The 22,141-nt window shown below is 36.0% G+C and overlaps 1 protein-coding gene across 9 annotated transcripts in view; it reads right to left on the reverse strand.

The window, feature by feature from the left end:
• Positions 1 to 22,141, reverse strand: part of gabrg3 (gamma-aminobutyric acid type A receptor subunit gamma3) — a 234,214-nt gene that overhangs the window by 29,222 nt on the left and 182,851 nt on the right. For all 9 annotated transcript variants that reach the window (XM_009302568.5, XM_073954342.1, XM_073954346.1 and 6 more), the window contains one exon: positions 19,558 to 19,640. In XM_009302568.5, coding sequence (XP_009300843.1) covers positions 19,558 to 19,640 — 83 coding nt within the window. The remainder of the gene's footprint in view (positions 1 to 19,557; positions 19,641 to 22,141) is intronic.

Below are 22,141 nucleotides of genomic sequence, written 5' to 3' on the forward strand. Positions count from 1 at the left end.
AGACAAAAGCAGAGCGGATAAATTCTTTAGTCACACATTTTTAAAGGCGATTGCAAAAATCATCTCCTCCTCACTCAATAAGCAGGAGAGTTAGCACACAACATTAGCAGGAATCTGCACAGGCACAAAGTCACATTCAGACCAGCCGAGACATGGGTAAAACAATGGCTTTAGTCAAGGACAGTGTGACTGATCTGGCCTTAAGTACTGAGGGAGAAAATGAATATGATGGTTATTGAGGATGAATGGCTAGGGAGTGTTTTAGATCTGCTGAAAGAGGGTGTCTCAGACGGGTTTCAGTGTCGCTGTGGGCCACGCAAAGGACACAAGAAGAGATGCAAAAATAAGCACAGGCTGAGAAAAACTATGAAAAGTGTAAACATTCAAAAAAAGGAAAGAATGAATGCTTTGAGGGCATAGACAACTGATCACAACCCACACAGTTCAAACCTTTACAAGAACCAAAGGCTCCTGTGCTCAACAGAACTGAAGCAAACGAATCAGAAAAAGAAGCCGGCTGACTGAATATCAGGTCGGCTGCAGGGACAATAGTGCTTATATTTATAAACATACATATTTTCCACGATACAATATTACACCAGTAGGTTGTGACAAGTGTCTGTCTTAAAGATTTATGCAAGGATCGAGTTATGTATGTGCATGTGTTAATGTGGGAGTATATGCAAGGTTCGAGTTTATATGTATGTGGGTGTATGCATGGATCAAGTGTATATGTATATGCACAAGCTTCATGCATGTTTTGAACATAGTATAGGTTTATATGCAAGTAATTTACAGGTGTATATGCACCTGTTGATAAGCAAAGTTTGATTTAACAACGCCTCATAGTCATCTGTGTTTGCTTCATTGACTTCTCTTCTGACATAGCTGGTTTTGGTGTCAGGAAGGTTGGCTTAAACTTTTATGATGCCTCAATGTTTTATCGGGTGGAACAGATTTAATGTGTTCCAGCTGTTAGTCAGCTCCACTCTCTGCACATTTTGCAGAGCACCGAAACTATAAGATTATCGGAACTTAAAAAGCCAAACTACTTCCACACCTCTGCATTAGTCTTTCCTCTCTCATCAACTCTCATCTACATTCTTACTTGTGGAAACTTGTTTATTCACATCTGTTTTCAGGGCTCTCATTTTGTAGCTAAAACTTTCTGCGTTGGAGTGAACTGCCGAGCGCTGGATGTATGTGACCACGCAAGTGACATAACGCTCTTTCTGACCACCGAGCACTGAAAGTCATTCAGTGACAAATGATACAATGTATAAGATCTTATTTATAAAAAATATATATATATGCAAATTTATATCAAAATACAGGAAATGGGTGTAAAAATCATATCACCGTTATTGAAAAAAAATCTACTGCAATATATATTTGATATCGAATTATTGTCCAGCTCTAAGTTCACCAATAATTAATTTTTAAAAAAAAATTCTGTATATATAATTTTATATTTTTAATTGCATCTTTTTTTACCTGGCCATCCAATGTATGTACCATGATTGCTGAAAATAAATCTCAAGTCAACGGCACTTTAAGAGCAAAAAAAAAAAAAAAAGGGGGGCAAAACTAAACTAATATCACAGACTACCATGAACTAAATTGTTTGTTGAAGCGGTACAGGACAATTTATTAGAAATTATGCATGATTTAGAAAAATATACAATGTACAATGCCTTTCAGGGACTGATTGTATAGGTATACGTATGTTAGGGCTGCATGATACTGGAAAAATCTGATATTGCGATACATATTTTTTTCTGCAATATGTATAGCGGTATGAATATAATTTCACCAGATGATTTGAATAGCCATTTGGAGAGATTGCAATTATTTAGACTGCGGTGATCAGATTTTTTCTATGCAGTGCATTTGCACAAATTGTAATAAATACTGTATGTAAACACAGCAGAGCAAAGATAAAAGGAAAATATCAGTGCTTGATGGTTTCTAACAGTAGTCTAACAGTATTCAGGTACAGAAATTATACAATTAGACGTGAAATAACATGGTCATCATTGTAAAAATTATTTTTAAATAATAATATTTAATAATGTTTTTATCGTTTGGTCTTTAATAAACAATCTAATCCTGAGATGTGGTTATTGCGGATACACACATTGCGATGTCGATGCTCAAACGATCGTGCAGCCCTAGTAGTACGTATATGTTATTTTGACTTTCATTGTTGATAGCTATTGATTTGCTTTTTAAAAATGACCAAACACCACAGTTTCAGATTAATCTCATTTAAACTTCTATTGCAGTAAAATGTTGCTAATTTCTAGTGTATATTAAACCTCACTAAATATCAAACATCCCACAAGAAAAACCTAAATCAGCAGAAAAGAGACTTAGTTAGAGATAAGATATTACTTAACATATAACATATTTAATAACAATTATACTGACCAGCATGTTACTGCCCTGCATTTATAATCAAATGAATCACCTGCCAGTATCATATGTCTATGATATATCTACGTTTCTATGGTATTTTCTTTAAATATGGTGATTCATCCAGCTTTTTAGACAACAGCATTTCTGAGTGAACCATTAATTTAACACATTTACCCCAATTGGTTATTTATAAAAGAATGAAGGCTACATTTTCACACCTGCAGTTATACAGTTGCAGCTTTTTAAAACTGTTTTGTTGATGGATCAAACAATAAAGTAACAAAGTAACAAAGCATCGAGTTCACAATGCAAGTAACTTAAAATTCTTGTTTACTGAACTTCTTAGAAAGAGTAATATCTCCCTCATACTCACAATAAAATGAATTGTCTGGAATAATTAATGACCAACATTTTTGGACATAGTCCTCCCTAAAATTCAAATGTACTAAATGTTTACTCTCCTTCAAATGGTTATAACCCTTTATGGGTTTCTTTTTTCTGTTGAACAGAAAAGAAGGCTGTAAATCTGTAACCATTGACATCTATAGTAGGGAAAAAACAAATACTATGGAAGTCTATGGTTAAATTGATTCATTCATTTTCTTTTTGGCTTAGTCCCTTCATTAATCAGGGGTTGCCATAGCGGAATGAATCGCCAACTTATCCAGCATATGTTTTACACAGAGGATGCCCATCCAGCCGCAACCCAACACTGGGAAACACCCACACATGCTTGCAATTACACACACACTCATACACAGAAGTTTATTAGTATGGGAAAAATACTAGCTCGGCATATACCCTATTTATCTTATTTAAATAACCTGCACTGCATGTCTTTGGATTGTCGGGAAAACCGGAGCACCTGAAGAAAACCCATGCGAACACGAGGAGAACATGCAAACACAGAAATGCCAAGTGGGACAGCAGAGGTTTTGAACCAGCAACCGTTTTGCTGTGAGGCGATCGTGCTCAACATAAGAAAAAAACTCAGGTTTGGAACAAGTGAAGGGAGAGTAAATAATGACAAAATGTACATTTTTTTGGTGAACTTTCCCTTAGTTGGGATTTTAAGGGGACGTAACCAATAACAATGGTCCTAAAATATTTCCTGTTTTACATTTTTATTTTCTATAGCTTCCGAGAATCCAAGAAGGTCCACATAATAATACATAATGTTATGATAGCTGTTTTAATGTTAAGTCATGATTGAATTGCCTCTTGTTATAGTTATGAAACAGTTTGACAACAAGCAGGTAATGTTCATGGGCCAATGACATAGCTACATTGAAATGGTCTATAAGCGGCAGGAAAAGCCAATTTCGAGATAAACAGTTTATATTCATAAAGGAAGGGATGATAATTCAGTTCTAAATCATCATGTTAAATCTTTTTACTCACCCTTATTTGACTGCAAATCTACTGCTAATGTTTATCTGTTTTAAAATATTCAAATGACTTCACACCCGTTACCCTTCCGACTTGCTGTCAGCACTATTATTTTTGTACTCTTGGCTTTGAAAAGCTGATTCATTGAACTGAGGTGAAAAAGAACAGACTCAAAGACTTGCCCAAGGGCGCCAAAAAGCAGCCAGGATCCATGATCTGCAATCCAATGGATGTCTACACAAGACTGAATGCTTCTATTGCTGTTTGGCACTGGACCACCGAACTGCACCATTCACTTTGGATGGTTTAAATAACTCTTGCAGACTTCATCACATCCAGCACCTCTTTAAACACATGAGATTTCTCTCTGGGATTTCAGTTAATGGTACAGCACTTTCCTTCAGCACTTTGTCATGCCCCACCAGACTTGTGAACCCTGCTTATGTAGGTCTTCAGTCAGACTTTGGCTTACATAGGAACTAAGTTTGTGCCAAAAATCTCATTAGATGAGCTTGATTAGGGAATAAAATCTCAATGGTGGTGGCTTATAACTTTTTAAAGACATCAGATGTTCCACACCATTTACCAGGCAATTTACTGTTCAGCACATGCTTCTGTAACTAACATGATAAAAAAGTTCAGTAAAGATTTAAAAAAATAAGTTTGACTTATTAGACATGGCAGTGAATGTAGGCATTAGTTTATTATTATTTTTTTATGTGGTAGGGAAGTAGTTGAACACAATCCTTTTATTTTAAACTGAGTTGCATATTTACATTTCAACACATTCAAAAGTTAAAATTGCTTATTTTTACACACAACAATGTTTTCAGGTTTTCTGTATGTCTGCTAAACATTTTTTCTTTTTAATTCATTGGAATACATAACTTGGTTCAAGCACTCACACACCCAGTCAATGACAAGTCCCAAAGATGTTCACTTGCTATGGAAAAAATGTCGGCATAGGATATTATGGGCCCTATCATACACCCGGCGAAATAAGGCGCAAGATGTGTTTGGCGCTATGTGTTGCTATTTTCAGACCAGCACAAACCTAATTTTCCCATTTTGCGCCACTTTGTTTAAATAGCAATTCCATTTGCTCGGCTGTGTGGACTCATGGGTGTTGCAGTCTAGAATGGAGGTGTCTTAAGGCGCGTCGTTGGTGTGTTGCTATTTTGAGAAACTAAAATAGACTGCACAATTGACCAGCTGAAAGCAGGTCTAAGGTCAGTGCAGAAAATGTTAGTTGTGCACCTTAAACGCATAAACATCACTTAATACACACAGGAATCATTTATTTGTTTGCTGAAAATTAGAACTCAACTTAGATATAGTTTGGAAACAAATCATTTCACTTAACAAATGTAATTAAATATGTAGGCTTATGGATGTCTTCAGGGGAGTGCATAAAACACCGTTTTCTCATTCAAGAAAGTGAAGGAGTAAAGAGTAAAAGTGAAGAGAAAAAGAAATTTAAGAGGTCGAATGAAGGAGTTTCATTCTTTATCCTCACGCTGCAGATGGTCTGTTTAACTGTTTTCTTGCTAGTAAAGATTTTAGTTTTTCCACTTTTAAAGTCCACAATGTAAATAGCAAATGCGCCATGGCACAATGCAACTGACTCCAACGCAATGGGAATGGGAGACTCTGATTGGTTTATTCTTAAAACACACCCTTAACTCATTAAGGGAAAAAGCACAACCTTGTTAGACCATGTGCCATGGCGGAAACCTTAATTTTCCGTTCTTAAAATAACAAAATAGCCCTATATGTCACCCCCCCCCCCCCCCCCCTAGATTTTTCACAGTATGTCTGATAATATTTTTTATTCTTTATTCTTAAGATATGTGTTGAAAAATCCTCTCTCCTTTAATCAGAAATTGGGGAAAAAAATAAACAGGGGGCTAATAAGTCAGGGGGGCTAATAAATCTGACTTCAACTGTATTTAATGTCATTGTTAAAAATAAAATATTTTGGAAAATGCACGTTTAAAATTAGGATGGATGGAAGGATTGATGAATAGATTAGCATCATTGCTTCACAGCAATACTGATAATCCTTACCAACACCTCTGACATAACAATTTTAGGAGATCAGCATGTGCTTTTTAATTTTCTGTTGAAAAAAACATTGCAGACAGAAGTAGATGATCAAAAACGAATCACAGAAGTCCCACCATCATTTAAAATGCCCACTTTATTTAATGAATAGATTCTGTCCTAGATCAGCACTATAATTGGCGTCTGAGAGTATAGCTTAATTTGAAACATAACATCCTCCCTTTGTTGAACTCACAATATTAATGATTACTTTTTTTTTAATCAAAGCTTGGAAACAGGAAAGAGTTCATTTCTTTCTAGTCATATATAGCACATTTTTATTTAAACTTTCAGTTGAATAAAGTTTTTATCATCTTTTATTTTATGTTTGCAAACCTTTGATGATGCTATAACCAAATAGAGATAATAGGCAGGTCATCTAATTTCACACATCTTTCAAGTCATGATAATGAAAGTGATTGGATCCTATAAATTACTAGAGAGCATTAAACAGAATGAGAAAAGATGTTTTTGAAGTCCAAATCTTCTTACAGCACTTGAAACATTGAAAAGATTTACCCACAAGATTGAAGAGAACATAAAGCAACGTAATAAGAGAATAGAAAAGAGCAGAGAATTTCCTAATACTGACACAAAAAAGACAGGTTTATTGTGATTTACAGTGTATTTGCTCCACAGACAAAGCAAAGTATGCTAAATAGGCTGCCAAACAAATTTGACTTTAAAAATTATTAACTAATTTATTTGTATGTTTTATGCTAATTTGCAAATTTTGGTAATTTTGTGTCACCTGTTGCTTCTTCAGTCTCACACATTATTGCGTGCATTAATGAGAGCAAATTATTCTCTGGGAGCTTATCTGTTAATAATCTCCAACATCCATCTAGGTCTGTTTTTGACCATCCCTTGAAAATGACCAATAAATGATCTGGCATGTCTGAGGGAAAGTGCCATCAGAGCATGAGAGCGTTTATAACTGCCTCTATGCAGAGTAAAAAGGCTTTGATGGAAATGGTAATGTCTTCCCCTCCAAGCGAATCCATGAAGGGGAGTCAAAGCAATTCGTTGAGTTAATGGCACTAAGGTGATTCTGGGCGGCAGCTACCATTGGTTAGGGCCACAAAAGGTGGTGTTTGCAGGAATTGTGAGCACAAGTAGCACTTTTCCCACCTTTTAAATGAATCTGAACACTACATCTATCTTTATTACCAACTGTTTCATGAGTTTCATGACCAATGGCTTTTCATCAGGCCTCCAAATGGTTTTTAGGTCATGCTTGTTGATGGATTTTGGTGCATGTCGCATGGACACAATCGGGTTATTGCTTTATCTGAATAACGTTTTGTTTTTTTGTCCATTATAGTATGGCAAGTGGGTAAATAGTTGTTGTTTTTGAGTTCTGACTTCTGTTGTTTATTTTTTTTAACACATTTCACACATTCTTGTAACACAATGTGTATAATCTTTTTTTTCACACAACCTCTATGCAATAAAAAACACACTCCAAAAAATATTGCTGCTGCTGGATCAAACTACTTATTAAAAAAGAGCTGAATCAAAACAATTCTTGAGTTTTTTTTTTTTAGATAACCTTATTGTTGTGTCTTCAATCCACTTAAATTTGTAAAAAAAAAAAAAAAAAAAAAAGTGGAAAAAGTTAACAATCTATTTGTGTTGGGACAACATTAAGGAATTGTGTGGAAGACATTATTTTCAACATACAGTGTATGTTAACAAATGAAGATAAGAAACAATAATAATGATAATAATTAGGAAGAACCCAGTTCTGTCATTTTTTGGCAGCGTTATACCTGTGTGTGATTGATTTTCCTAATCTTATGTTCTTAAGAAGATATTAAAACACATTTTTTGCCCTTCAATGTCTCTTAAGGGGCTCCTACTTTAGTGCTCTTAAAATATGTTCTGTATTATTCAGCAGAAAAAAGTCATTCAGGTTTTAAGAAACAACATGAAAGGGATATGTATTAATTAATTAATTCAAAGGAGTCTTGTAGAACAGCTTATTAATTAAAAAAACAAAGGAAGTCACTATTTTTATGAATGGATAATTGATTCAATTTGTTCAGAAACAGGCTTTTGGGATGAAACTACACAGTGTTGCTCTGAATTCACAAATTTTCTGGCTTTGTTTCAATCTATGTTCATTGACGAAAAAGATAAATAAAATACGACATTGTGATTACTCTACATTATAAATCACTTAGTACTAACATTTGTTTTTGAATTGTTGTATAAAATGTTGGCATGAGTGTTTCGTTTTTCTCCACAGTTCAAAAACATGTGGTGAAAAAACTAAATTTTCCATAGTGTGTGTGTGTGTGTGTGTGTGTGTGTGTGTGTGTGTGAATTAGTGTGTATGGATGCTTCCCAGTATTGGGTTGTAGCTGGAAGGGCCTCCACTGTGTAAAACATATGCTGGATTAGTTGGTGGTTCATTCCGCTGTGGCAACCACTGATTAATAAAGATGAACGGATGAATAAAGCCAAAGGAAAATGAATAATTGAATAACTATCACATTTGCAATCATACTCTCACTGATATTTGGCACTCTTGCTTGTGTGCTATTACTAACCTTTGTCATATCATATTTTCTAAAAAATAAAATAACACACCAAACAAATATCTGGCTTTCATAACTTGAATTACACTCAACTGCCACTTTATAAGGTACACCTTAGTAGTACCAGGTTGAAGGTTTTGCCTTCAAAACTGCCTTAATCCTTGGTGGCATACAGTAGCTTCAACAAGGTACTGGAAATATTCTTCAGAGACTTTCATATTGACATGATAGCATCACACAGTTGCTGCAAATTTGTCAGCTGCACATCTATTATTCGAATCTCCCGTTCCACCACATACCAAAGGTGCTCTATTGGATTGGGATCTGGTGACTGTGGAGGCCATTTGTTTCCAATGTTCAGTGTACAAGGCATGATGTATCCATGCTTTCATGCTGTTGATGCCAAATTCTGACCCTACCATTCAAACGTTACAGCAGAAAACGAGACTCATTAGACCAGGCAGTTTCTGAAATACTTAGACCAGCCCTTCTGGCACCAACAACCATGCCACATTCAAAGTCACTTAAATCACTTTTCTTCCCCATTCTGATGCTCGGTTTTAACTGCAGAAGATCATTTTGATAATGTCTACTACATGCCTAAATGCATTGAGCTGCTATCACGAGGTTGGCTGATTAGAAATTTGCGTTAAGTAGTTGGACAGGCGTACCTAATATAGTGGCCGATGAGTGTATACTGTAAATCTATCTGCTTTCTTAAAGAAATCACTATAAAGTGTATGTTTGTAGACTCTCAACACATGTTTTTGTTTGTTTATTTCAAATTCAGAAAATGTATTTAAATTTATAAAAGACTATAAAAATCAGACACTCCATGAAAGTATGTGGGAGCCAAATAGCTGAAGAGTCCCCATTAGAAACACACTGCCAAAAATCACATTAATAATTAAAAGATACGCCACTTGAATGTCATCAGATAATGAAAAAAAATAGCCCATAGCCAGGTGACATCTTTGATAAACACAGGTAGAAAAGTGCCCACTGCTCTCAGGAGTGCTCAACAGACCAAAGCGGACAAACCTGATGCCTGGTGTCAAGGCTGCTAAACACCTGAAAGCTCCCCATTCCCTGCAGGGCAGTACAGACACTCTGGCTGGGGAGCGTTTCATTTGTCTGTTTGTTTATGCACACAGAGACTATAGCACTGTATGTTTGAGTCTGTTAAATATGCTTTAGAGGACAAGCTGCTGTGCTGGGCAGCGAGGTGTGAAATATTAAAATAATCTTTCTGGCAAATTGCTCCTCTCGGGTGCAGACAGGGGAGCGTTTTCTTTGTGACTGATACATGGGCAGGCATTTCAGTCCGAGTACGTTGGCTCCTATGTGGCCGCTAACATGAGAAGGTCCGCAAGGTCCTGCCTGATGGGCATTAACCTTCATTTGCATATCAATTGAATTTAAAATGCAGGGCTTTGAACCCAGCGCTGGTTTTTCAAAAACAAATGGCGAATACTGCAGGGAAATGGAAGAAAGTGGCTTAGAGGTGAAGAAAAGGACCGAGGGTGTCCAGAGGCTTGAGGGATTGCTTAATATAGCTCATTCTCCATCCTCAACAGTGAAAATTTGGCCCATTACTGAGTTTTAAAAGCCCTGTGGAGAAGGCTTTTGACAAAGAGAATTAAAACTCTGCCTAAAAATAACAGAATGAGAATTTTCAATCACAGAATACAGTATAGAAAAGCTCCTTGTTCTGTCAAGTAGGAATAGTACATTATACTAAAAACTGTACATATATTAGAGGAGGTATAAACATATGCAGCCAACAATCTAATTATTTTCCCTTAGAGAAAAAACTCCATCTCAAATTCAACGTTAGATAATAGTTTTAAATATGCCTACACACAAAATTTTGAATTTCAATTTATTTTATTTAACAGAGACGATGATCATTAATAAACAGTAAAACTGTAAATAAGCCAGAGTTAGCCACAGGGGCTAATTTTCATCTTTTGTCCACTGCCAGATTTTAAAAGGCAACCTAAAATCAAAAAACACATCATCACACAAACAGAAAAAGTAAAGTTACAATGTGTAAAAATATAATTTTCGTTAATAAAGTTTTGGTTACGTTTATTCTAGAAAAAATAAACCTTTTTTAGTGTTAATCAGCTCAATTAAGGTCTACATCAGGTCCTTTTTAGCCATGATCATGTAGTAGTTGTGATACTACTACAGTACTTCTGATTCAATATTTATAGCAAATTGGACCATTGAACTACAAAAACACTTAATGTGAAACCTGTCACCCTACTGCATTCACTGCTCAAAAGGTCATCCTGACTGACACATAAAAACAAGTCACAGCTCATTTGATATGCTGCCATGTTTAGAGGCATGACATAATTTGTCCAGACAATAACAGACTGACCTGTAACAAATAATACTAAACATTTCCGCCAAACATATAAAGCTGAAGACTTTGTTAAGAACATTACCAAGTTTGTGACCTTTTTAGAAGAGGTCTATTATTAAACAATGCAGCTTTCAATTTAATGTTGATGAATTTGTGAACAAAAAACAAAGAAAAACAAAACCAAGTATACAAAATCTGGATTAGAAGCTTTATTGTCCCTAAACATGAAACTGCAGTTTGTAAAGATTGTCAAAGAAATTATTAGATTTTAACCACAACATTTTGGCAAGAAACAGCATGTGGTGGAACATTTAGACTACCATTCTGCACTCAAAAAATGACATTTGCTGTTTTTCAGACTACTTTTTTAGATTTTAAATGAGCTGAAACAACACAATTATTCGCTTTTTATTGCAACAACTTAATTGTTAACGTTCAATCCCCTTAAATCTGTAAAACCTAATAACTCAATTCCTACCTGTTTCTCAACAAAAATTGTATGGAACCTAGCATTTTTTATTGAATGTGTATAGAATTTCATTTGTCATTTGAATTTCAAAGGCATCCGCTGTGGAAAACATATGCTGGATATGTTGATGGTTCATTCCGCTGTGGTGACCCCTGATGAATAAAGGGACTACGCCTGAAGAAAATTAAATGATTGACCGTTTTGAATTTTTTTTTTAACACAAGCTCATCTGACAATTAATAATGACCCCTGTTGTTTCAAGAGAAATCTGAACATTAAAAATCAATATATGTCTTTTTTATCAACTGTTTCTGAACCTACCCTGCTCAATAAAAAATGAGACAGTGATGTTATACATCAAGGAAATTAAACAACTGTTGTTTAAGTGCATTAATCAACACATGGACCCCAACTTCTGCTGTGCACCTGCATCTTAGGAACCAGAGTCAAAGACAGCAGTGCACAGAGGCAAAACAGAAAAGACAGATGGTTTGCAAGGCATAAAGGATGTCATCTATGTCGAGACGCATCCCTGTTCAGAGCTGGGAAGGTTGGAGGGCTTACGACATCTCTTATAAGCTACTTATAATGCTGCCCTGACATCTCTACATCTGCAGTTTTGCTCGAGTTTAAACATGCCGAGCAATTGTGATTCACATCAGCATCACACAGGTGATTCCCTCAGTGATCTAAATTCATACCTTCACTGAAGCAATTCCAGCAGCGATCTGGGAGTTGCATGACGTGGCAGTGCAAGATGAGGTTAAATGCCAGGGATATTCCCATCATACTACCACTAATGAAGCCATTCAGAGTAGAAACACCTTCAGAGGATGAGAAATAATTCATGTTATATTGAATGAGCTCTGCTGGAAATTAAGATTCTCCTGCAGCAGCTTGGAAGACAGCTGAAAAGGTGAGTTTCTGAACACTGCCACTCCACAAATATCATGTCAATCAAGTTTTCCAATATGTCTGTGAATGCAAAATTGTCAAGAAGCTTTCAGATGTTTTTATTGTTACTATTATTGTTATAAATATTATTTCTTTGCGAGTAGGGTCCTACTGTCTTTATATCAAGCTAGTTTTAAATACCAAATCGAATGCTAATTCTGACTTCTAAATCTAATTTTCCAGTATTTTATGATTATATTCCATATGATTATGAGTATTTTTATGATTATATTATATGATTATGTTTATATTCCACCCGCTTTAAATGTTCTCACCAAGCGGCAACCTCCTGCTCTCCCTCAGGAAGCCAATACGGAAGTAACTAAAACTGCAATTCATCCGAAATTCCGCTAGTCCTGGCCTCTCCTGGCTCCAAAACAGAGCAAATTTCAATTGAGCCCACTGTTAGAATGGCCAACTTTACAGCAGAAAAAAAGGTGTTTACAGCCTGGTACAAAAAAAGATTTTGGTTAATACAGCTAATATTACCCTTCATGACAACTGTGAGGGGGGTGAATTTTTTTATAACTCATCCGTTTCCTTTATTTTAAGTTTGCATAATTAAGGGAGTGGCCACTTGAGTGACAGCTAGATCTCGCTGGTCGCCGTCACGTCACCTCAGCTGAATCCTGCAGATTAGCCACTGAACTCGGCATATTTATCGTATTTCTGTGTTGTTTTATGTGGCTTTACACAGTCAACTGCCTTTTGGACTTGTTTCCCACAATTATTAGATGGCATGGCATGCTGAGGGCACTTAATTGTGCTCACAAACCATTCACGTGGCCTCCGTTTCCCATGTGAGTAAAGTTATATGCTTATATACCATCTCTGTACATGTATTTGTTTTATTTAAGATCATTTATCGTTTATATTTATATTTAGAGCTGTAATGCACTACAGAATTTGTCAGATTGATTAGCTGTAGGCTCTAGATCAGTCATCTGAAGCGTTGTCATACAGTGTCATGCTGGATTTCATCAATAGTCTCACATTAACTAACACAGACTATATCTAAAGTGTTTGGAAGTAATTCGCGTTTTCCTCCTGTTGAAAAACGTCATAAGAACAATGTTTAGTGGCTCAATGTATTACAGCAGTGTTTTTAAAAGTCTAAACACTTTATTGATATAGTATACAGCCAAGCACAAGTGGTCAGAATACAAACGAGTCACAGGTGATAAAGTATAAAGCATTTCTCCCAAAGTAAAGTGTGTCTGAACCAGGTCCAAGCTAAATGCTAGCAGGTGTCTGTAGCTCCGCTCACTCTCCGCCTCTTTGCCCTTGTTTGGTATCCCGCCGTGGGTGTGATGACGCGTGACCAAAATGGCGACGGTTGGCCGCGCCTACTTGTGGCTTCTTTTGCGCTCTTCAGAAACCTATGGGTGACGTCACGGATACTACGTCCATATATTTTACAGTCTATGGTTCTCACTCAATTGAATGGACATTATCAGTGGTTATCAGCTGATAGATATTGGCCAGTAAGGGCATTTTGCACCTACTGGAAAGCTCCCTCCAAATGGTTAATCAGCTATACTAATGGAGTAGACCCCAGATCCAGATCTGTTTTTACATTACTGTGACAGTTGGGTTTAGGGTTGGGGTAGAGGTAGACGTTAATAAAATACAAATAATGGGAAATTCAAAAAATAATATAAATAATTCTTGTTAACCTCCTGCCACAGATTTATGTGATCTTCAGCTGATTAACCATGTGAATGGATAATAAAAGCATTCTGAGCCTACCAGTAGGTGCAAAAGGCCCCTACTGGCCCATATCTATCAGCTGATAACCACTGATAACACCCATGCAATCGAGTGATAACATTCGAATCAGCTGTTATAATCTGCCCTTTTGGCATTGTTCTATAAAATCTACTTTTTTACTAATCTACAACTATTTAGTAAAAAGCATTGAATTATTTTTACTTTTGTTACACAATTTTTTATAAATAAACTGTAAATTACATGACTTGATTAACCTTTTTTTTTCTTTCCCCAGCTGTTTATGCACACAGACATACGTTTAAACTGATAAGAATGCATATAAGAAAGGTTTATAATGATGAAGAACTGTTGTGAGAGTGACTGACGTGATAAAACAGTTTGTCTTGAAAGTTAGTGAGACACTGGATAAAAGGCTCTCCCTTCTTCTGAAAAGCAAATGGAAGCAGCAGCTCATTTGCATTTAAAGAGACTCACAATAACAGCCTCTGTTTACAGTACTTCCAGTCCACTGGACATTTACAGGATATAGGCATGGGCTAGTATAAGTTTCTGATGGTATGATAACCTTGGATAAAAATTGAACAAAATTTAAAGAAACATTTACAATATTTTGGAGCAGTAAACATGTCAGGCTGAATAGGTAAAATTAATTACTGACGTCTGCTCTCTTTATTAGTTTCAAAAACACAGATTTCTTTGCAACACATAAAAAATACATTTAAAAACCTTACCTATACATTAGGAACAGTGTAACAGAACATTTTAGCAGTATTAAAACCTTGATTTTTCTAAACCGCAGTAAACCTTGAAACCCGTTATCATCCCTTGCCTAACAATACATTAACTGTAGAGTTATTTAAACATAAACATTCAGATAAACTCTATAGAATGCGTGTATATATATATATATATATATATAGATGCAGTGGCGCAGTGGGCACATTCGCTTCACAGCAAGAAGGTTGCTGGGTCGCTGGTTCGATCCTCGGCTCAGTTGGCATTTCTGTGTGGAGTTTGCATGTTCTCCCTGCGTTCGCGTGAGTTTTCTCCGGGTACTCCGGTTTCTCCCACAGTCCAAAGACATGCGGTACAGGTGAATTGGGTAGGCTAAATTGTCCGTAGTGTATGAGTGTGTGTGTGAATGTGTGTGTGGATGTTCCCAGAGATGGGTTGCAGCTGGAAGGGCATCTGCAGCGTAAAAAACTTGCTGGATAAGTTGGCTGTTCATTGCACTGTGGTGACCCCGGATTAATAAAGGGACTAAGCCGACAAGAAAATGAATGAATATATATGTATATATATATATATATATATATATATATACACATATGTGTGTGTGTGTGTGTGTGTATATTACATCTTGTAAAAGGGTGAATAATGCGTAAAAAAAAATCATATAATATGTAATATAAAATTATATAATAATAATAAAATAAAGCAAAGTCACCCAAGCTTTTTCTGTATCCAAAGTACCTTAATTAGCAAGGGTCAAGAACTCTTTTATCAACACCATATAAAAAAAGAGTTAATGAACTCACATAATACTGTTTAGCATTATCACTAGCAATGACATTTTAAAATTTATTAATTTTGAGTGAGATGAGAAAGGAACACTGTTGAAGAAATATCCTCTTTATATATTTAGCACATCAAATTTTTTTTTTCCTAAGCATCCAATGGAATTAGCACACCTCCTCTGAACGAAGAGATTTGAACAATGTCAAAAACTATTTGCAAAAAAAAAAAGACAAAGGTCTGAGTCTGAGATCAAAAGTCTTCACAGCAATGAAGAGCAACTAAATATTTCGACATGTAGGGCATTCTTCTGTGTTTCAAGTCAATAAAGTCAAGGCCAAGCTTTCAGGCATATTACAAAGCAAATCAAAACTACACAAATGATCAGCAAACACACAAACAAAGGCAACTATCAATATTCAATAGCTTATTAGACACAATACTAAATCTTTAATAATGCAATCGCTGGGAATAAAAAAAAAAAGCAAAACGTTTCTTAGAGTGTCATTTTCTAAATAAAACAGATTTTTGAACAACACTTTGCCTCATGAACTGTATTAAATATACACTACCTGACAAAAGTCTAATAGCTTGAGTTCTAGTTGATCATTTGGTTTCAGAAGTGGCTTATATGAAAGGCAAAGGCGTCAAGATTACACTTATTTTACCTAAATAAAATATGATCATGCCTTGATTTTTAATAATTTAATTAGGTCAGTAAGGTTTGACTTTGCTCAGACAAAAGTCTTGTCACTTAACAGTAATAAGTATAGTATATAAAGTCACTGTGCAGTGAAAAAAGAATTAATATTCTGATTGACTCCCATGAGCTTGGAGGACTGCATCCATACATCTCTGCGATGACTCAAATAACTTATTAATAAAGTCACCTGGAACAGCAAAGAAAGCGTTCTTGCAGGACTCCCAGAGTTCACCAGGTTTTGTTGGATTCATCTTTAACACCTTCTCTCCTTCATCTTACCCCAGACATGCTTAATAATGTTCATGTCTTGTGACTGGGCTGGCCAATCCTGGAGGACCTTGACCTTCTCTGCTTTCAGGAACTTTGATGTTGAGGCTGAAGTATGAGCCTGTGGGGTTTGTAATGTACAGTAATTGGCAGCACAATTGTCTTACCTCAGGCTGTTGATGTTCCCATCCAATCTGCAAATCTCTCGTATACCACCATACCGAATGTAACCACAAACCATAATTTTTTTTTCATTCAAAAACTTGACTGATTTCTGTAAGAATCTTGGGTCCATGTGGGTTCCAATAGGTCTTCTGAAGTATTTGTGATGACTGGGATGCAGTGTAACAGACGATTCACTTAAAAAAAAAAGTCTACCTTCTGCCACTTTTCCAAATGATTAACTAGAATTCAAGTTATTATTTGTTGTGCTTACAACTGGGATCAACGACAAAACTTTTGTCAGTTAGTGTATTGTTGAAAAAGGGTTTTGCAAATAGGTGTTGGAACAGGATGACATACAGAGCATGGCACCGTAAATGAGTATTAAAAAAAAACTTGTTAGAAAGCCCTGATATCTGTATTAAGGTAGAAACAAAGGCTGGGTGAGAATCGGAAGTGAGAAAGCATATTACGCAGGGACACAAACTTTTCCAATTTTCCTACGTCCTTCCTTGCCTGGACTCTTAACACCACAGATGCATCACCTATTACCCATCACCCTTGAGTAATGCCATTCATGACACCCTACTAATGAAGCCAGGCTTCAAGAGCCCATCGGACATGCAGAGTAATTACCAGCCTAGCTGTGCCCTTGGTGTATACATACAATGAAATCCCCGGCTTAGTTTCAATGTAAGAGAATATATGGAGAGCAGAAATTAGATATTACTTTATAAAGCGTGAAATCCTAATTAGCTGTGACACACTCCCTACAGCAATGCTGCGTCTGCTCTCAGAACAGTGCACTTGCAATGCTATCCAGAAAATCCAATTTTACAGTCTAAATATCACTTCTGATAGTCTTTCTCAGTTAAAGGGGTCATTTTCTTTACTTCTCCTGATTTATTTTTCATATGTAATATGTTAGTATTTTTGTGTGCGCCAAATTTCATTTCTCACAAGCTATTTCCTCCCTTCCTCAGCTTTAAATTAATCTACATTTTTGGATTGCCTCCAAATGCGTGTTTCACATGTGAAATATTATCAAATATAGCTTGAACTGCTTTTACAATAGGTCTGGTTTACTTTTTAGAAATGTATTAGTGCTGTTATTATGGAAGAAATGTGGTAAAATACAAATCATACATCAAAACCAATGGCTACAGAGGACTTTCAGAATATTTCACCAACAATCTAAGCCATTTTGTTTTTTAAACTGCACATTTACTGCATAAGAAGACAATCGAGCAAACTGCTTTGAGCATATAAAAAGATCAAAGTTGCTTATGCAACACTAAATATAAATGCATTATGAAAACTGCCATACATGATTGCATTGTTTCCCATGACTATAAGAAATATTGCAAAATTTACTTATATAGCCAAATACATAGTGCCGTTTTCAGGTGAAATGAACACTACAGTGGCAATAATACCAATAATAACACCAATAATACAGATATAAATAATGCAACTAATGATAACTAAGCAGATTACCAATGCTTATTTTTGCATGGTTCCTTGCATTATAGGATAGCAGGCCTATAGCCGACCTGGTCAAAAGGGTGGTTCTTTTTTTTTCTAGAAGCGGACCTTTTTGCAGTTATTCACCTCATGTTCTATTTAATTATGAGATTTAAATACTGCATTTTAGCAGAAAAAAAAAGAATCTATTAATGTTTTAAATAAAAAAACTGTGGTCTATTGTTATTTAATAGGCAAATAGCAAACTGGCCAGTACATTTGACTGTTCTCAGTCATAATTTGGCATTTGAATGTAAAAAAAACCCCTAAATAATAATAATAATAATAATAATAATAATAATAATAATAATAATAATAATAATGTAAAGCTTCATGATTTTTCTAACCTCTCTTTTAAAAAAAGTACATTTGAAAATTCATGGATAACAATTATAGCCAAATTAGAGTTCAAATTGATTTTAATATGGGCGTTTTTTGATGCTTCACACCTTTTATTGGTCTTTTTTCTTTCAAGAATAAGGTCCAAGATTTAAAATAAAAGTTACTTGTAAAATGTTTTCTCTATTTAAAAACAATAAAGTAGCGAAAGGAATCTCTTACATTGTGTATTGTATGTTTTCTTGCACAGCTGGATGTGAAGAATATTTGTTAGCATTGACCAAAACTGATCAGCTGAAGTCACATCGAAGAGCCAGCCAACAGAGGATTCCGTTTGGTCTTAAAGCCTTTTCATTAGATTATTTTCACTATTTATGATGATTTAACAGTCAAAATAAGACAAATGAGCTCATGGATGGTACAAATTCTTTTGAAACCACCCAAACCCCCTCTGGCCACGGGCCTGGATAGTTCACCCAAAACTGAAAATTCTGTCATTATTTTCTCATCCATTACTTCAGCTAAACCTGTTTGATTTTTTTCTTCTTCTGTTGAACACAAAAGAAGATATTTTGAAGAAAGCTGGAATCCTGTAACCATTGACTTCCATAATATTAGTTTTTCCTTTTATGGAAGTCTATGGTTACTGGTTTTTAGCTTTTTATCAAAATATCTTCTTTTGTGTTCAGCAGAATAAAGAATATCATAAAGGTTTCAATTATATCTGGATGCAACATTTGTGATGCAAGCTGAGATTGCATTGCTCACAGATGCATTGTCAGACACAATGCACTCAGTGGAGCTAGTTACGACACTGTGAGGGGTAGGGTTAGGTGAGCACATAAAAAGTCAGCTTAGATTGCATCTGCACCAAGTCTGCAGCCAGACCTCTCTTTAAAGCTTTGGAAACCCTTAATGAGGAGTAACTTTTCATTTTTTTGGGGGTGAACTGTCCCTTTATTGTTAACAACCAAATGACAATGACAATCAAAACATCCATAACTATGAGAAATGAAAGGAAGAGATAAAGCTTTGAATCTGTGAAGGTTAATGAAAGGATACTCACAGCTGGAAAAGATGAGGGGGCAGGAGTGTTCATCCATGGGAAAGTTATGAAGCTGAAGCTGGCACTCTGCATTAATAGTCAATCTAAACAAAAGAAGCAAAAAGCACGTTAAAAATAGAGATTTGTCAGTATATTATAAAGCAAAAGAAGAGAAAAATAAACCATTTTACCCATGACAAGTTTTGTATATCTATATATATAGATATACTATATATTGAAATATCTAACACCAATTTATGTATTCCTCCCAAACATTTAGAAGCACTGAAGGATTACATGATGGTGTTTGGTAACATTTTAACAAGGGCTGAGTAATAATAAGTACACAACTTATTTCACTTTTGATTTTCAGGATGAGAAACTGGCAGTTAGATGAAGTTTGTTTGACAGATGTCTTCTCAGAATAATTCTCAGGTGAAATCAATGACGTGCGTAGCGTCTGTTTCACGCAGTAGTTTAGGATTTAGAAAGTTTTAATTATTATCTCCCACGGGAAGAATATAATGAACCACAGCTGTGATGACTGCATGCTTATTAACCATATAGCATGAATAAGTATGACAATGTTAATATGACTCAGAAAAATTGCTTTCCCCTCTCATGACATCTCTGTATCTATGAAGCCTGAAAAATGTGATTATGAAAAATGAGGCGTATTTTCATCAGAATACATGGCAATTAATTTTGTTTTTGTTGTTAGTAACAGTATCTGCCAGGAAGATTTATTATTTTTAATAGTTTTTAGGGCCATCTTTATAATAGTTTTATTAGATGTATGTGCTGTCTTTTATGTCCCGTACTTTAATAAACATCTACTTCAATCAGACTGCTACCAAAAATGCAATTTAGACATTGTTTCTAAACGCTTATGTGTCAACATGAGAATAATGCAGCAACATACGCTCACCGGCCGCTTTAATAGGTACACGTCCAACTATTCATTAATGTAAATTTTTAATCAGGCAATCACAAGGCAGCAGCTCAATGCATTTAGGAATGCAGACATGGTCAAGATGAGTTCAAACCGAGCATCAGAACGCGGAAGAAAGGTGATTTGAGTGACTTTGAACGTGGCATGGTTGTTGGTGCCAGACGGGCTGGTCTGAGTATTTCAGAAACGGCTGATCTACTGGGATTTTCACACACAACCATCTCTAGGGGGTTGCAGAGAATGGTCCGAAAAAGAGAAAATATCCAGTGAGCGGCAGTTCTGTGGGTGCAAATGCCTTTATAATGCCAGAGGTCAGAGAAGAATGACTGGTTCGAGCTGATAGAAAGGCAACAACTCAAATAACCACATTACAGCCGAGGTATAAAGAGGAGCATCTCTGAACGCACAACACGTTGAACCTTGAGGCAGATGGGCTACAGAAGACCACACTGGGTGCCACTCCTGTCAGTTAAGAACAGGAAACTGAGACTACAATTGCACAGGTTCATCAAGATCGTCGAATGGTAGGGTCAGAATTTGGCATCAACAACATGAAAGCATGGATCCATCCAGCTTTGTATCAACGGTTCAGGCTGCTGGTGGTGTAATGGTGTAGGGGATATTTTCTTGGCATGCTTTGGGCCCATTAGCACCAATTGATTATCATGTCATCACCACAGCCCACCTGAGAAATGTTGCTGACCATGTCTATCCTTTTATGACCACAGTGTTCCCATCTTCTGATGGCTACTTCCAGCAGGATAACGCGCCATGTGATAAAGCGTGAATCATCTCAGAATGGCTTCTTAAAACTATCATGCTAATATGGACCAAAATCCCTGGGGAATATGTCCAGTACCTTGTTGAACCTATGGCATGGAGGATTGTGGCAAAAGAAGGTCCAACCCGGTTTTAGTAAGTTGTACCTAATAAAGTGACCAGTAAGTGTATAAAACCAAGACTATTTATCAGGGCTTGCATCTATGATTTAATCCTGAAAATTTGCCTATACTTTTTAATTTTGCCAAGAGTGATTTTTTAAATTAAATCAAAATTTAAAATTAAATTTAAAAATTTTAATTAAAATCAATTTAAATTCACTTCGTAAAACATATGGTGGATAAGTTGGCGGTTGCTTGCGCTGTGGCGACTCCAGATTTATAAAGGGACTAAGACAAAAATTTAATTTAATTTAATTTAATTTAATTTAATTTAATTTAATTTAATTTAATTTAATTTAATTTAATTTAATTTTTGTCTTAGTCCCTTTATAAATCTGAAGTCGCCACAGCGCAAGGAACCGCCAACTTATCCACCATATGTTTTACGAAGTGAATGCCTTTCCAGCAGCAGCCCATCCAACAAGAACATCCAAACTCCACACAGAAATGCCAACTGACCCAGCCGAGGCTCGAACTAGTGAACCAGAATTTATTATCATTTAATTTAATTTTAAAACAGTGGCGCAGTAGGTAGTGCTGTTGCCACACAGCAAGAAAGTCGCTGGTTTGAGCCTTAGCTGGGTCAGTTGGCGTTTCTGTGTGGAGTTTGCATGTTCTCCCTGCGTTCTCGTGGGTTTCCTCCGGGTGCTCCGGTTTCCCCCACAGTCCAAAGACTATTGGTGAATTGGGTAAGCTAAAATTGTCCGTAGTG

The sequence above is a fragment of the Danio rerio genome, chromosome 6 (assembly GCF_049306965.1).
Source record: "Danio rerio strain Tuebingen ecotype United States chromosome 6, GRCz12tu, whole genome shotgun sequence".
NCBI lineage: Eukaryota > Metazoa > Chordata > Actinopteri > Cypriniformes > Danionidae > Danio > Danio rerio.